The sequence below is a fragment of the Myxine glutinosa genome, chromosome 4, assembly GCF_964187855.1.
Source record: "Myxine glutinosa chromosome 4, kmMyxGlut1.1, whole genome shotgun sequence".
Taxonomy (NCBI): domain Eukaryota; kingdom Metazoa; phylum Chordata; class Myxini; order Myxiniformes; family Myxinidae; genus Myxine; species Myxine glutinosa.
The window spans coordinates 202,891,443-202,906,754 of NC_136264.1; the positions used below are offsets into that span (position 1 = coordinate 202,891,443).

The following is a 15,312-nucleotide window of genomic DNA, read 5'->3' on the forward strand; positions in this document are numbered from 1 at the left end:
AACAGCCGATGGGCCTGCAGTTGGAGTGGCAGGTGTTGAGAAATTTAATGACAATAACCATACTTCGTACCATTTACGTGTGGTGTCAAAACAAGGCCAGAGAATGCCAATGAACTGATCCATAGTATGTCATGGTCTTCTTTTTTTTTTTCCCTGTCTCCCCGCCTCCCCTCACCCTCCCCCATGTTCCAAACAGCCACAGAATGGCGTCCAGATGTGGTGAACAGCCGTAACTTTGACCGAGAGATTGGACACGAGAATCCCAGGTGCCTCATAGTTTGCTCCAACATGACGCATTACCCACCATTACCACCAGTCTTTCCCTCACCTACCGGCTGTTTTTGTATGGGAACAAAGATTAAGTTTGGATATCCCAATTTGGTGCTGTCTCGGTAAAAAAAATTCTGGTAAAAGAAAAATGTAAAAAGTTTGCCGCTAATCTGTCGCAGAAAAATCAAGTTGCCGATTTAGTGACGGCTTACAAACAAAACATGTCCTCTGCACTCTGCAGTGTACATCGCTGCTTTTACCAAGAGGCAAGCTTGCAGACCCTTCCTTGATCACCATCCTCTCCCACTGCCCCCATCACCAACCATTACTAATTGGAACATTTGCGTTGCTGTTATGGCAGAACTCCAGCTGTGATTCCAAAATGTGGACGCTCTGCCGCCATCATGGCCCTGGCTGAAGGAATTCTCTGTCAGGATGGGGTTGGGCCCTGACACTTTTAACTGCACTGCAACCACCATTCCCAACTTCAAATCGCACCGTTTCTGGCATCCAGTTTTCCAACCAGTTGTTGGACTTCCAAGACGGCATGTTGAGATATCGGGTATAATCGCATCGAACTTATGTTTTGGATATGCCAGCCCTGCAGGTTGCCACACAGGGCTTGGGACTGCTACAGCATTTCTCTATTCGCCAAACTCAATGACTAACGTACCTTTGCACGATTACATCGTCTTGAGCACACGACTGAGCTTCCATGCAGTGATCCATTTGTTTTTTCATTTGGAACCAGTTTATTAAACGTGTACAGAAAATAGTTTTTTTTTGTTTGTTTGTTTTTGTTTTTTGTTTTTTTTAACTCTGAAGCACTTGTGGGCAATCTCAATTGCATCTTTAATTCCATTCTGTGATATTTAAAACACTAGCAACGGTACCTGCCCTATGGGCGGGCTTCAATTGGGAGGCCCAAATGAAAAGTCAAAATATCAGAAATTGAAGGCTTTTTTATTTTAAACGATTCATATAAACATTAACGCCAGGGGGGTTGACTCAGCCTGTCATCCTTCCGAGGTCGGCAAATTGAGTACCAGTTCACTGGTAATTCCCTGTTTGTCGTAAAAGGCGACAAAAAGGTTTGGCGTCAGGAAGGGCATCCGGCCGTAAAACATTGCTTCAAAAAGGGGACCAAAAAAACAACAACAACCACGGTGCCCGAAAAAGGCCAACCCCCGCTTCGCGGGGAAAAATGGCCTCTAAAGGTGTTTTTTATTTATTTATTTATATAAACATCAGTTAAATCATGTCACGTGAAATCATGTCACACGCAAATCATCAAAATCTAAACAGTACATGGCGCCCATTTTGAAAAAAATTGAATTCTGCAAAACGGAAGCGGCCGCTGCACGTCTTTCTCAGTCGCACGTTTGTGTGAAAGTGCGCGCCGAATCTGTAACACGGAAGCGGCCGCTACACCTGCTTTTCAGTCGCTTTGCACACGCTGCCGTGTTACTTCGGAGCCGCACGTTTATATCAGAAGAGTTCATCAGGAGTCTCTACTCTCTCCTGGTACGTAGAATTTCAACAAAAGCCACATCACTGTTCATATCGGTAAATATTATTCCATCATGTTTGGAAAAACTGGAAAATTGGAAAACTTCGAAAATTTGGAAAAACAATATAGCCTATTTTACTCCAGGTGTTCCTAGGATTACCCACACAAAATATCGTTGCGATCGGTTCAGCCGTTTTTGCGGTACCTTCGAACAGACAGACAGACAGACAGACGGATGGATATTTGATGAATTATAGCAAGATGAGAACTTCTCTACCACCTGTTGTGTGTAATTACGTTTCTACACTGTATCTTTTGCACCTCTGCCCTCCCATTTCCCCCACCAAGCATCATGGCTGTGGAAAGCAAGATGGCAACATCACCTGCAGTTCGTGTGGGAAGCTTCTTCCTCTCGCCCGGTACATCTTCCTCCGCGTCTTGGTTGCCTGTCTGAGATTCGTATCTTTCAGTGAGGCTTCAGCCGTCGTATGCCGTAATGACATCACAGACGTAATCACATCACATCACACCTGTCATTTGACCAGATCCTGAGCTCTGATTGGTGTATGTTTGTGAGGGACATCCATACATACATGCATACGGACAGAAAAACACTGTTCTAGACGGCTTTGCCCCATGGGCTATGCTGCAAAAAGGACATGGCAAGGGTCTTTTAAACTCTTTGTTTATTGCGTTTCCAAGCACTATCTATATTTCCGAGCACCAACCCGTTTTGTGTTCTGCAGTATCCAAATATATAATTCAATTGAAATAAAAAATATTTTAAAGGCTGTAGAAATATATATTATATATATATATTTATGTTTACTGCCATTGATGCACCGTCTTTTACACCACCCTATTTAGCACATGCCATTAGTTATTCGTGCCTGTCGTTTGTCCTTTATAATGTCCTTTAAAAACAGCATGTTCCTTGTTGGGAATGATTTATCATTTTCTTTGACTACCAGACAGGCAGAGTAATTTTTTTTTTATCTCACTCCCCTTTGCGCATGCGTGATCGGGGCAAATTCAGAGCCAAAGTACTGCTAAACTACAGGTTCGTTTTCTGACTCATTATTTATTTATTTGTAGTTTATTTTTATTTTTATGCAAGGGCTAAGGCTCGTAATAGAGCTGACACACACACGGACATACTGACGAGATATACACTTAACACAGCCACTGAGCTTGCTTGGGAAGTGCCATCGCTAACGTCACTTCCCGCGATACTCTGGGTACTGTTGTGGAACTAATTAATTTAGCCTTGATTGATAGATAGGAGACTCAATGATTAATGTCCACAAACTGTTTAAGATAATTGCTGATTTTTAATGAAACATGGAGGACTTTGCTTAGGTTACAAAAAGATATACATCAAAGGACTTCAAAAAAACCACTTGGGAAGAATCCAACTCCAAAAAAGAGCACACACACACACACACACACACACACACACACACACACACACACACACACACAATAATTTCGAAGCAAAATCCTGAATCCTTTCTGCAGTACATCCTTTCTTATACTTGTGAAGGAAAAGAGAATGGGGCTGGGCTGAGGGGAAGAGATAGAGGAAGGGGGGAACGAGATAAGAAAAGTTGAAGGCAAACTGGTTTTTCCATTCGTTTCATCTTGGGAGAGGTTTTGGGTTACAGAAAATATAATACTGTTGCGGTTTTTAGAACCCTCCACTTTGTAAATATCTGTAATATTCCCTTATAAATATTCCCCTGTAAATACTCCCATTTTTGGTGTAAAGGTCAAAGGTCGCACCCTAGTTAGGTCATATTGCAACACGTAGGACACCATGGGCTTCTTCTTTAGTTATCTCATTAGTATGTTTTCTAGGTAAGGATCTGTTCCCAATAGTTGAATCTGCTTTGTATTAATTAAATAAGAGCAGGCCCCCTTGTCAATTCATATTGCGGCGTAGCCTTCTTCCAAATTGTGTTCCTTGGCTTGCCAGTAGCGTTCGCTGCCTGGCTCAGCCGCCATTGAACACGAGGTCAGGCTTGGAGGAGAAGGGGGTGGGGCGGCAAGAACGAGGTGTGGCCACGTCAACTCACCACCAGGGCGTGGCCGGGAAGCCCCCTCCAGCCAACCAGGGCTGAGGTGAGCTCGTTAATAGGCGTGGCTCGATGAAGCGCGGCTTGATTTCTAAGCGGGTTATAAAAGCGCAAGCGCCAAGCCCTCTGACGGAGATGCGCGAGGGAAGGCCATTGATTACGGACTGTGCCGGGGGATGCTGATTGTGAACGAACTGCGTGGGAAGCGCTCGATTGATTGTCACGTTGTTTGAGCGACCTGCGCGAGGGTACCCTCTGCGACGAGAGAGAGAGAGTTGGCACAAAGATTATGTACGCGGCATCCCAGTCCCCCGCATAATTATAAGGTCCGGTCGCGCGCCAACGACACGCGAAGCTGCCTGCCATTCTTCGCGGTGGACCCGGAGCCTGGAACCAGCTGCCTGGACCCTTCTCTTCCTTCCCACCACCACCACCACCCATTCGTGTAAGTGTGTTTGTACTGTCCTGGGCGTGTGATAATATAAGACTGTTTAAGGCTGCCCTGTGTCACTGCTTCTTCTTCTTCTTGTATATTCCCTTCTTTCATTTCCTCTTCGGGTTTCTTGTACATAATTAATAAATTCTATTTGTTCTTCCTTTACTTTGGTTCCTCTCATCCGATCGCTTTGGTGATTTCTCCATTGATATACGTGGCACAATTTGGCCAACGCTCGGAATCGGGTTAGTCTTTTGTTAACGGCCCGAGTCGCAGCTCGCTTCGCTCGGCGTATCCATTAACGCTGCGGCTCGGGTGGAAATTGTCTCCTCGCTCACGGACGGTCTTAGTACACAGGTATTTGGGATTTCATTGACAAATGACCCTGGCTACTACCGACCGGGAGTGACGTCATAATTTCTAGGACCGGAGACGGCCAGCTTAATAGACGAGGGGATTAACCCCCCCTCGGTAAGGGGAGCGCCGTACTCTGAGATCCGCAACAATACATTTCCCATTTTTAAACTTGCATCTAATTAATAGAGCATTCATTCAAACAGGGAACTCCTACTCAGTTGCCAGGCCATTATCTATCCTCAAAGGGAGAAAAGAATGTTTTAATCAGTTGCACATGTTAACACCTTACAATATAGATTCAGAACAACAATACACTTGCTCATATTCCTAAATAAGTAGAGAATATTGTTGTATATAAGTTGAATCATATGGATTATGTGTAGTTAAACTTAAAATCCTGAAAAGAAATAGGAGTCTTTGAACAAACAAAGGATGCTTTGAAACTTTTTAAATTATCGGCTCACCAGGCGTGGACAAAGTTATGGAGGCTGGTCCGACCTTGACCAGCGTTCAGTGATAACAACTTTGAGAAGCCCCTTTTCTTTCCAAACTTCCAAAACATTTCTTAAAACTTGTGTTTTCATTGGAATCTAAATACATAACTGTTTGCAGATCATGATCATATATATGTTCTATAAAGAGTATATTTATTTGTTATAATTGGAAGAAGCTTATTCCTTTTAATTCAGACGTGTTGATTTGATTTTAAGAGGGAGTGGAGACATGCAGCTTGGTTGCCTCTAGCTACCATTTCCACACTGGCCTGCCCTGCGAGAATTGTCATTTGCACTGATTTCGCATTTGTTCAAAGCTCTCAGACAAATCGCTGACCAATATATTTATTTATGAAGCTTAAGTACGCAATTAATTAATTTCCCCCCACAGTACCAGTGACGGTCCCAAAATACTGAGCTGACCCATGTTCACAATGTAACATTCAATTGAAATCACGTTGTTCCTCGATCATAAACTGACGTTTGTAGACAGCACAGACAAAGTGAACCAATTGTTTAGCCCTGATTTTCATTTTGTGCGTGTGGGATAATAAGGTTGCTTGTGCTTCTTATGATGGGGGGAGGGGGGGGAGGAAATGGCCTGCCAATCATCACCAAATTTTGCATACGTGCTGGGGGCACCCAGGGTCAGGTCATTGGTACAATGGGGGAGGGGTGGGAAATCCCTCACTGGGGGGCGAGACGATTTTTGCCTGTATACATGGTACAGTGCAAGTTGTTTTCTGAAAGCTCTGGGAGCAAGTGTTTCTAGTCATTTTAAATTGTTTGGCCTTGTGTTGGCAAAGTGCGTAGATTGGCTGGAATATACAGCGTGTTTTTATCCCCACTTTTTATGCATCCGGCGACTTTGTCATTATGTTTTCGGGTTGTCCATCCGTCCGTCCGTACGGGCTAAACCTCGTTTTTCTCAGCAACCAAATGTCCAATTGAGCCGAAACTTTCAGGGTAGGAGTGACACCCATTCAGAATGTTTTTTTATGATAATTGTGACGTCATAGGTCACGTGGTTATGGCAGCCATTTTGGATTAAAAGCAAATAATTAAAAAATTATTTCTCGGAAACCGTCGATTGGAAAAAATTGAAACTTGGTACATTGCCAAGTACTCCCAATGGGGAACAAAAGCATGATAATGATGACATCCTAGGTGAAGAGGTATACCAGCCAAAAATGTTTTAATCTAATTCCTTATCCTAAAAATCTGAAATTGCATGCACATGATCTATGACCCGTTTGTATTGAAATATTAAATAATTATATATCTGAAACCGCTCACCCTATTGATGTGAAATTTTACAAATATCATCAAACAGCACTGTTGCATATAGTTTTAAAATCCTTATGTCATAGGTCACGTGGTTTGGCAGCCATCTTGGATAGAAAAACGAACCTTATCCGATCAACACGAAACTTCACAAACATGATCCCCTACCCATACATATGCAGAGTGATGGCATCTACCCGTTGTTGGACAGGCATATTGGTGACACAGTCACATTGTTCTAGTTACCATCGCCTGAGGAGAGGGTATTGCATTTGAGTCCGTTTGTCTGCACAGAATAAATATGATTTTCTCTGCAACCGTTGGTCCGATTGACAGGTAATTTTCACCATAGATGCAACTCCACCTGTCTAATTTTTTAATGATAAGTATGATGTCATAGGTCACGTGGTTCGGCCGACATCTTGGAAAAACCGGAAAAAAATTGCACCTCTATCCAAAAGCGCTGAATAGAAAATATTGAGACATGGCTTATTGTAATACACACCTCTATATCTCCGAAAGCGCTGAATAGAAAAAATTGAGACATGGCTCATTGTAAGGAACTCTCCATGTGGAATAACATCTGTGAATGACGGTCATAGGTGCCTCCATTATGATGTCATAATTTGACAAGTACAAAATGTCATCCGATCAAGATGAAATTTCTTGAGCATAATCTAGGAATAAATTAGTGGAGAAAAAAAATTAATGCTGACGTCATCGATCACGTGATTCGGCCACCATATTAGTTTTAACACAAAAGCCTTAAAAACCACTGAAAATACATCCTGGCGAGGGTTTGCAATCTCCGATTGCTCTTTTTCTTGTTTATATCGTTATCGCCATCTGTCTGTCACACTTTCTCCTCCTAAATGGTTGTGCAGTAATTCACCAAAGTTGGTAGTTACGATCAACACCTGGGAAGAAGGTGCAAGAGCAGTGTCACTTTTGGCCCCGTCCCTTGTGGTGGAAAAATGCCAAAAAATGCAATTACTGGCACATTTTAAAACATTTTAAATGAAACTGGATATGGAATCAACATTGAGGGAGGCATGAAATATACAACTATCTTTTTTGGATATGACCTCTGGGTTCATGCCCTGGAGGGGATGGGTTACAGGGATCAAAACAGGAAAAAATATTTCCTCAATGTTTGGTATTGGGTCATTCCTGGTGGAACTTTTTTTCCCATCTTTCAACTTTGCCCCTTGGTGGGAAGCGTGTTGATTTGCGATGGTGTGCCATCCACTTCGCTCTAGTCTGTTACCATTTCTACATTTATCGGGAATTCTCGTTGATTGGATGATTGTTGCCTGCAGATCTGCTGGAGAAGATTGATTGGTTCGAACCGCTCACATTTGATGGCGTCCCGCCCGTCACCGATGGCATCATTGTGACCGATATGTATCACTACCACAGCAGCAATCCTCGCAATCCACAGGTTTTTGCCATTATTTGTTTCTTTATTGCTTTCCAGCATTTCTTGATTTCTGCCAACTCACTAATCGTGACTCAAAAGTTTTCACCCCAGGAGCTCATCGTTTCTCACCGATGTTCACAAAAGCAAACTCTTGTGCTTCCAGGTTGGGGATTTGCGCGTCTCCTTCTCATTTGCTGGAAAAAGTGGAAACTCTGCGGAGCAGGTGTCCCATGGTTGCTTTTGTTTCACACTCGCACACCTCTTTCCGCAATTGACATCATATAGAAATGGTTCAAAGTTTCTTCCTCAGATTCCCTCAACCCCGAGACTGGAGTTTAGTTTCAAAATATTTCAGTAAATTGTGCACCTATGTGGGAGATTGATTGTATTGTCTGTGTTATGAGGGTAAAGGGGTTATTTTGAGATTTGTTTCTTCAGAGTTAAATGACACATCATAGTTGTCAAGACCTTTTCCTGAATATCAACGTATTTGTGTTTAGGTGTCGGTGGTTGCACGGCAGGCCGAGTCAGAGCTGCAGCCTTACCGCACGAAGTCTGGACATGTGCTCACTCTGCTGTCTCGTGGGAAGGTCTCGGCACAGGTTCGCTCTTGCGATTGTCTTTGATTTGGAAATGAGACATTTTACCACAATGGGATTTGAGGATTGGTTGTTGAACTCTTGATTGCCACTCAGCATTTTATTGCACCTCATGTTGGAGGACATGCTCAATGTTAACAAAGTATTTGATTGAGAATAAGATCGAAAATGACGCGATGGTTGGATGTTGGCTTGGGTTATTGAAGCACATGGCCGACTTCTTTGCATGAGCACTTGCCTTACCTGTGGACAGGTGATACTGGATAAGGAACGGAAGAACGTGGTGATGTATGCTTGGGCAATGCGAGGTGTTGGATGGCTCCTTATGTACCTGGGCCTCAGCTTAATGACACGTCCTCTGCAGTCATTAGGTATGCTTGGCCACACCTTCAACATGTTGCAGAAATTATTTTGTTTAGTCCCTGTTGTACTAAAAAACAAAAATGGCCATCATGATATTTTTTTTTAACAATAGAGAGCCTTGATTTGCAAGGGATAGAGTGGGTGGAGGTTGTTCGTCCCATCCCTCAATTCTCAAGGAAATGTTATACGAGGAGTGACATCCGTCGGTCTGTCTTACTCTGACATCCATTACTCTCACGACATTGATCCCTTGGAGAGTGACTCAGTCGCTCATGTCAAATCCCATTCTGTTCTGTCCAAAAGGCCCATTAGACGAGATGGATTTATGGAAAAAGGCCATGTATAAGCTTCTAGGTGCATTTTGGGGTAAAAGTTGTAAAGTTAAAGTAAAAGAGCTACATGTACAGTGCATTCAGAAAGTATTCAGACCCCTTCACTTTTTTCACATTTTGTTATGTTGCAGCCTTATGCTGAAATCGTTTAAATTCATTTTTTCCCTCATCAATCTGCACTCAATACCCCATAATGACAAAGAGAAAACAGGATTTTAGAAAGTTTTGCAAATTTATTAAAAAGAAAAAACTGAAATATCACATTTACATAAGTATTCATACCCTTTGCTGTGACACTTGAAATTTAGCTCAGGTGCCTCCCATTTCTTTTGATCATCTTTGAGATGTTTCTACACCTTGATTGGAGTCCACCTGTGGTAAATTCAATTGATTGGACATGATTTTGAAAGGCACACACCTGTCTATATAAGGTCTCACAGCTGACAATGCAAATCAGAGCAAAAACCAAGCCATGAGGTCGAGGGAACTGCCTGCAGAGCTCAGAGACAGGATTGTGTCGAGGCACAGATCTGGGGAAGCCTACAAAAATTTTTCTGTTGCATTGAAGGTTCCCAAGAGCACAGTGGCCTCCATCTATCTATAATTCCAGTAATCTCTGTGTGTGTGTGTCTGTGTGTGTGTGTGTTTGTCTGTGACCGCTGTTTCTCGACAACCACGGGTCCGATATACTTGAAACTTGCCAGGTATATTGCTGGGGACCCGAGGATGTGCCTTTTCAAGGTTTGAAATTAATCGGACAAGTGGTTCCCAAGGTATGGTCACCGTACTCGCAAGCCGTTCGCTTTGGCTTTGCGAATGGACCAAACCATTTCATGTAAATAGAGGGGGGGGTTCTACCGTACTCGCAAGCCGTTCGCTTTGGCTTTGCGAATGGACCAAACCATTTCATGTAAATAGAGGGGGGGGTTCTGTGGTCGTTACTGCCACGTGGTTTCAAAGTTTTTTTTTGTTGTTGTTGTTTGCACGCATGTTTTTTTGCACCCACGTACGGGCACGCCCTAGTCTATCTATAATTCCAGTAATCTCTGTGTGTGTGTCTGTGTGTTTGTTTGTTTGTCTGTGACCGCTGTTTCTCGACAACCACGGGTCCGATATACTTGAAACTTGCCAGGTACATTGCTGGGGACCCGAGGATGTGCCTTTTCAAGGTTTGAAATTAATCGGACAAGTGGTTCCCAAGGTATGGTCACCGTACTCGCAAGCCGTTCGCTTTGGCTTTGCGAATGGACCGAACCATTTCATGTAAATAGAGGGGGGGGGGTTCTGTGGTCGTTACTGCCACGTCGTTTCAAAGTTTTTTTTTGTTGTTGTTGTTTGCACGCATGTTTTTTTGCACCCACGTACGGGCACGCCCTAGTAATTCTTAAATGGAAGAAGTTTGGAACAACCAGGACTCTTCCTAGAGCTGGCCGCCCGGCCAAACTGAGCCATCGGGGGAGAAGGGCCTTGGTAAGAGAGGTGACCAAGAACCCGATGGTCACTCTGGCCGAGCTCCAGAGATCCTATGTGGAGATGGGGAAACTTCCAGAAGGACAACCATCACTGCAACACTTCACCGATCTGGGCTTTATGGCAGAGTGGCCAGACGGAAGCCTCTCCTCAGTGAAAGACATGAAAGCCTGCTTGGAGTTTACAAAAAAGCACCGAAAGGACTCAGACTGAGAAACAAGATTCTGTGGGCTTTAAACAAACAAACAAAGTTAAGTGAAGTGAAGTTATCAAACAGAGTGACCACTATATTCGTCATGGGTGTGGTTCTGTTTGTGTGTCTGTCTGTCTGTCCGCAGCATAACTACCCGATGATATCATCCGATCTTGATGAAACTTGGGTGGGAGGTTGATATCATGATCTAGTTGTGTCCTGCCTCGAGTGGGCGTATTGCGCCCATTTTGGGCGGAACCACGCTCGAAAAAGATGTCTTTTTTAGGGGGTAATCGAGTTCAAGCTACATCTTCTCTGAGGGAGTTGGTGGAATCTGACAGGGGTTTGGGTATTTGGTTAGGCCAATGTCATGTGTCTAGCCCCACGGAGCTTGATTTTTCATTTTCGCCCCAAGGTCAAGGTCACAAGGTCACGAAATTTAGAAAAGTCGAATTTTTAATGGTTTTATTACATTGTTCGCTTCCTGATAGGGTGAAATGTCATACATGATCTTATATTATCACATACATCATGAAATACAAGTTTTCCAACAAATTTCAGAATCTTTGACCTTTGAAGGTCACAAAGGTCAAATTTTCAAAGTTGTTGGAATTGAACCGAATTTTCGGTATTGTGTAGCTAACTAACCTCATAACTGATTATACATTATTTTCTATCTCATTTCAAGGTCAGTAACCTTTGTTTTGACATTTGCAGGCCAGCACCACACACAATTACGTACAGCTGGCTCTTAAAGGCCTGCGCACGCAGCACATTGGGGCCCTTTGTAAATAGGCATGTACACCGCATGTCGGGGGCCGACACCTGCCACGTGGGCCCCCGACCCCCCAGTCGGGGCCTGTTTCGGTTATAGTCCGTCCTTTGTCATTGAATACCGCTCGCTCGTGAACTATCGTCGTCTCCTGACTTATGTTAAAAAGTGAGGTTCCCAACTTTTAGCCAAAAATGCACCTAACATTTACATTTCTCAGAAATCCGTCTAGTCTACATCGCTGATAAGTTTCCAGCTTTGCTTGCATTTCTCCTGAAGGCAGCTCAGGCCAAACTTGTATGGCATTGATTCTCAGCTTCCAGTCCTCCCGATCCTCTGTCTCTAGGCCCATATCGTTCGTAGTTGAGAGCTGCTCTGCTTGCATTTGCAAGTCATTTGTTCCTGCAGCTTATGACTTATTTTTTACCCTCGCCAGAGGAGCGGGTATTGCACCTGAGACCGTTTATTACTTGCCGGAAAAGATTCCGGCAAGTATGTTGGTTGGTTGGTTTGTCTGTTTGTCTGTTTGTCTGTCTGTTCGCAGTACTACGTCTACACCGTTGCACATAGAATCGCCAAACTTTACACACATATTTGTCTTGCCCTGGAATGGACTGTGCCCAATTTTTAACTCTCTTGGCCCAAGGCCTCCATTATGACGTCATAATTCGATAATTCGACAAGTACAAAACTTCATCCAATCAAGATGCAATTTTTTCAGCGACATGACGGCATAAACTGGTGGCGAAAAAAATAATGACGTCATCGGTCACGTGGTTCGGCCGCCATCTTGGAAAAACCAAAACATTTGCACCTCTATATCTCCGAAAGTGCTGAATATAAAAAATTGAGACATGGCTCATTGTAAAGAACTCTCCATGGGGAATAAAATATGTTAATGATGACGTCATCGGTCACGTGGTTTGGCCGCCATCTTGGAAAAACCGAAAAACTTACCACCTCGATATCTCCGAAAGTGCTGAATAGAAGAAATTGAGACATGGCTCATTGTAAAGAACTCTCCATGGGGAATAAAATATGTAAATGATGACCTCATCGGTCACGTGGTTCGGCCGCCGTCTTAGAAAAATCGAAAAACTTAGCACCTCTATATCTCCGAAAGTGCTGAATAGAAAAAATTGAGACATGGCTCATTGTAAAGAACTCTCCATGGGGAATAAAATATGTTAATGATGACGTCATTGGTCACGTGGTTCAGCCGCCATATTTGTCCTAAATGGCCGATAAAAAAGTAAATTCCGGCAAGTCCTCGGTCGCTGACCGATTTTTCATTTGTTTGTTTGTTTGTCTGCACAGAATAAATATGATTTTTTTCTGCAACCGTTCGTCCGAACAACAGGAAATTTTCACCATTGGTGCGCCTCCTCCTGTACAATTTTTTTTTTTTTTTTTTTTTTTTTTTTTTTTTTTGTATACAATATCGAGGCTCGTGAAAGAGCGAACATTAATCACACAGAAAGACAAACCGACACATAAAACATATAACATAGGGAGCGGTAGACAAGATGGGGAGAGAGGGGGAAGGACACAAACACAACATTTGAGAGCAGGGACCGAGAGACATGGAGACATCGAGAGATCTGAGAGAGGGCGAGGGCTTTGGGGGGGGGGGGGGCGTGGGAATGGGCCAGTGGGAGAGGTATAAAACATATGGACACTGCCAGGACTTCCAGGAAAGAAGTTGGAATTTCAAACAAGGTGGATCTGGGGTGAATTAGCGGGGGTAGAAAAGATCAAGGTTTTGGATGGGGGAAGATAAGAGATGGTGGTGAACAGCTGTTTTAAAGACCTGGAGGGAGGAGTGGGATTGAAGGGAGTGAGGGAGTTTGTTCCAGAGGCGGGAGAAAAGAGGAATGAAAGAGTGAAGGTGAGCGGAGAGCCGAGATTTCGGCAGTTTAACCATCAGAGGGTTGCTGGCAGATCTTGTGCGACCTGTAGGAATATTTGGGGGACAGAGCACAGAGAGAGCTGGGGGTGCAAGGCCGGAGAGGAGTCGGTAGAAGACAGAAAGACCACCTACCTGCCTGCGGTGAGTGAGTGAAAGGCCCTCAGAGATAGCTTCATCGCGGGAGATTCCAATAATTCTGAAAGCTTTGGTTTCAACAGCGTGAAGCCGAGCTAGGTGTGAGGCAGGAGCACCGGCCCATAGGGGAGAACAGTATTCCATTGAGCTGCGGATGAAAGCCTTGTATGTGGTGAGGAGCTCAGGTGTGCCGAGGAAGGACTTCGCACGACGGAGGATGCCCAGTCGGCGACTGGCTTTGGAGGCCAGCTTGGAAATGTGGTTTTCCCAAGAAAGATCATGGCAGATAGTGAGACCCAAAATCTTGAGCGACAGAACTTCTTGGAGAGGATTGTTGAGAAAGTAGATGGGAGGGTTGTCCAGTCGATCTTTTCGGAGAGACATAGTAAGAGTGTGAGATTTGTCAGGATTGAAAGACATGTTCCACTTGTTTGACCAGTCTGTGATTTTGTCCAGGTCTTCAGAGAGTGAGGAGGCAGCAGACTGCCGATCTGAGGGAAGAGGAATGGAGCGGCAGAGAGTGGAGTCATCAGCAAAGAGATAGAGAGGATTTTCGAGAGAGTCAGAGAGATCATTGATGAAGACCAGAAAAAGCACGGGGCCCAGAACACTGCCTTGGGGAACTCCAGCCTGAACAGGAAGAGGAGATGAGAGAAACCCATTCAGGGCCACACGTTGACGACGACTAGAGAGGAAGTCCGCCAGCCATGCGTGGAGATTTCCATGGATACCAAAGGAGGAGAGTTTGGTGAGCAGAGCGCGGTGCCAGACCGTGTCGAAGGCACGTGATATGTCGAGGGAGACAGCTCTAATTTCCTGTTTGGCATTGAGGACCTCCATCCATTGTTGAGACAGCAGAAGCAGCATGTCCAGAGTAGAGTGACCTGGTCTGAAACCAAATTGATGATCAGAGATCAAGCCATTGGAGAAGAGGAAAGATTTCATATCAGAAGCAATGATGGATTCCATGACTTTGCTGATAATTGGGAGAAGGCTGATTGGTCTGTAGTTGCTAGGATCTGTTTTTGCACCTTTTTTGTGCAAAGCGGTGATGTTGGCTGATTTCCAAGCAGATGGCAGTTGACCTTGAGCAAAAGAGAGGGCGAAGAGAACAGAGAGAGGGTGAGATAGAGCAGCAGAGCAGGATTTTAGGACCCGTGGGCTGATGACGTCGGGTCCAGTTGCAGAATCAGAGTCGAGGGTTGACAGAAACTTTTCCACCTTGTCAGGAGGAAAGGACACGGAGTCCAGGAGCAGCAGGGTACGACTGGGTATGGTGGGTACAGAGAGGGATGGGTTTGGGACACAAGATTTAGAGGCAAACACAGAGTTGAGGCATTCAGCTTTTTCACGTGCGGAGTCAGCTGTGTAGCCGTTTGAGGTAAGGGAGGGGATGGAGGGGGAACAAACACCAGAAACGGATTTGACCAGACGCCACCAGGATTTGGAAGAGGGAGACAGATAAGAGAGTTCGGTCTTGAGAACGGAGAGATATTGTTTCCTGGCTCTCCTGAGGGTGGACACACACTTGTTTCGGGCTTTGTGAAAGGAAATGAGATTTCCTTCCGTTGGATTTGCTTTCCAGGAGATGAAGGCAAGTTGTTTCTGGGCAACAGCCTCACCACAAGATTCCGTGTACCATGGACGGGAGGAAGGGTATGACAACTGAAGACGAGATGGGATAAATCTGTGC

General features: G+C 44.4%; 1 protein-coding gene across 2 annotated transcripts in view; it reads left to right on the forward strand.

Moving 5' to 3' along the window:
* TMEM43 (transmembrane protein 43) overlaps positions 1 to 15,312 on the forward strand; it is a 37,607-nt gene that overhangs the window by 18,870 nt on the left and 3,425 nt on the right. For both annotated transcript variants that reach the window (XM_068114264.2, XM_068114263.2), the window contains exons 6-11: positions 197 to 266; positions 2,129 to 2,199; positions 7,746 to 7,867; positions 8,010 to 8,069; positions 8,347 to 8,448; positions 8,699 to 8,816. In XM_068114264.2, coding sequence (XP_067970365.2) covers positions 197 to 266; positions 2,129 to 2,199; positions 7,746 to 7,867; positions 8,010 to 8,069; positions 8,347 to 8,448; positions 8,699 to 8,816 — 543 coding nt within the window. The remainder of the gene's footprint in view (positions 1 to 196; positions 267 to 2,128; positions 2,200 to 7,745; positions 7,868 to 8,009; positions 8,070 to 8,346; positions 8,449 to 8,698; positions 8,817 to 15,312) is intronic.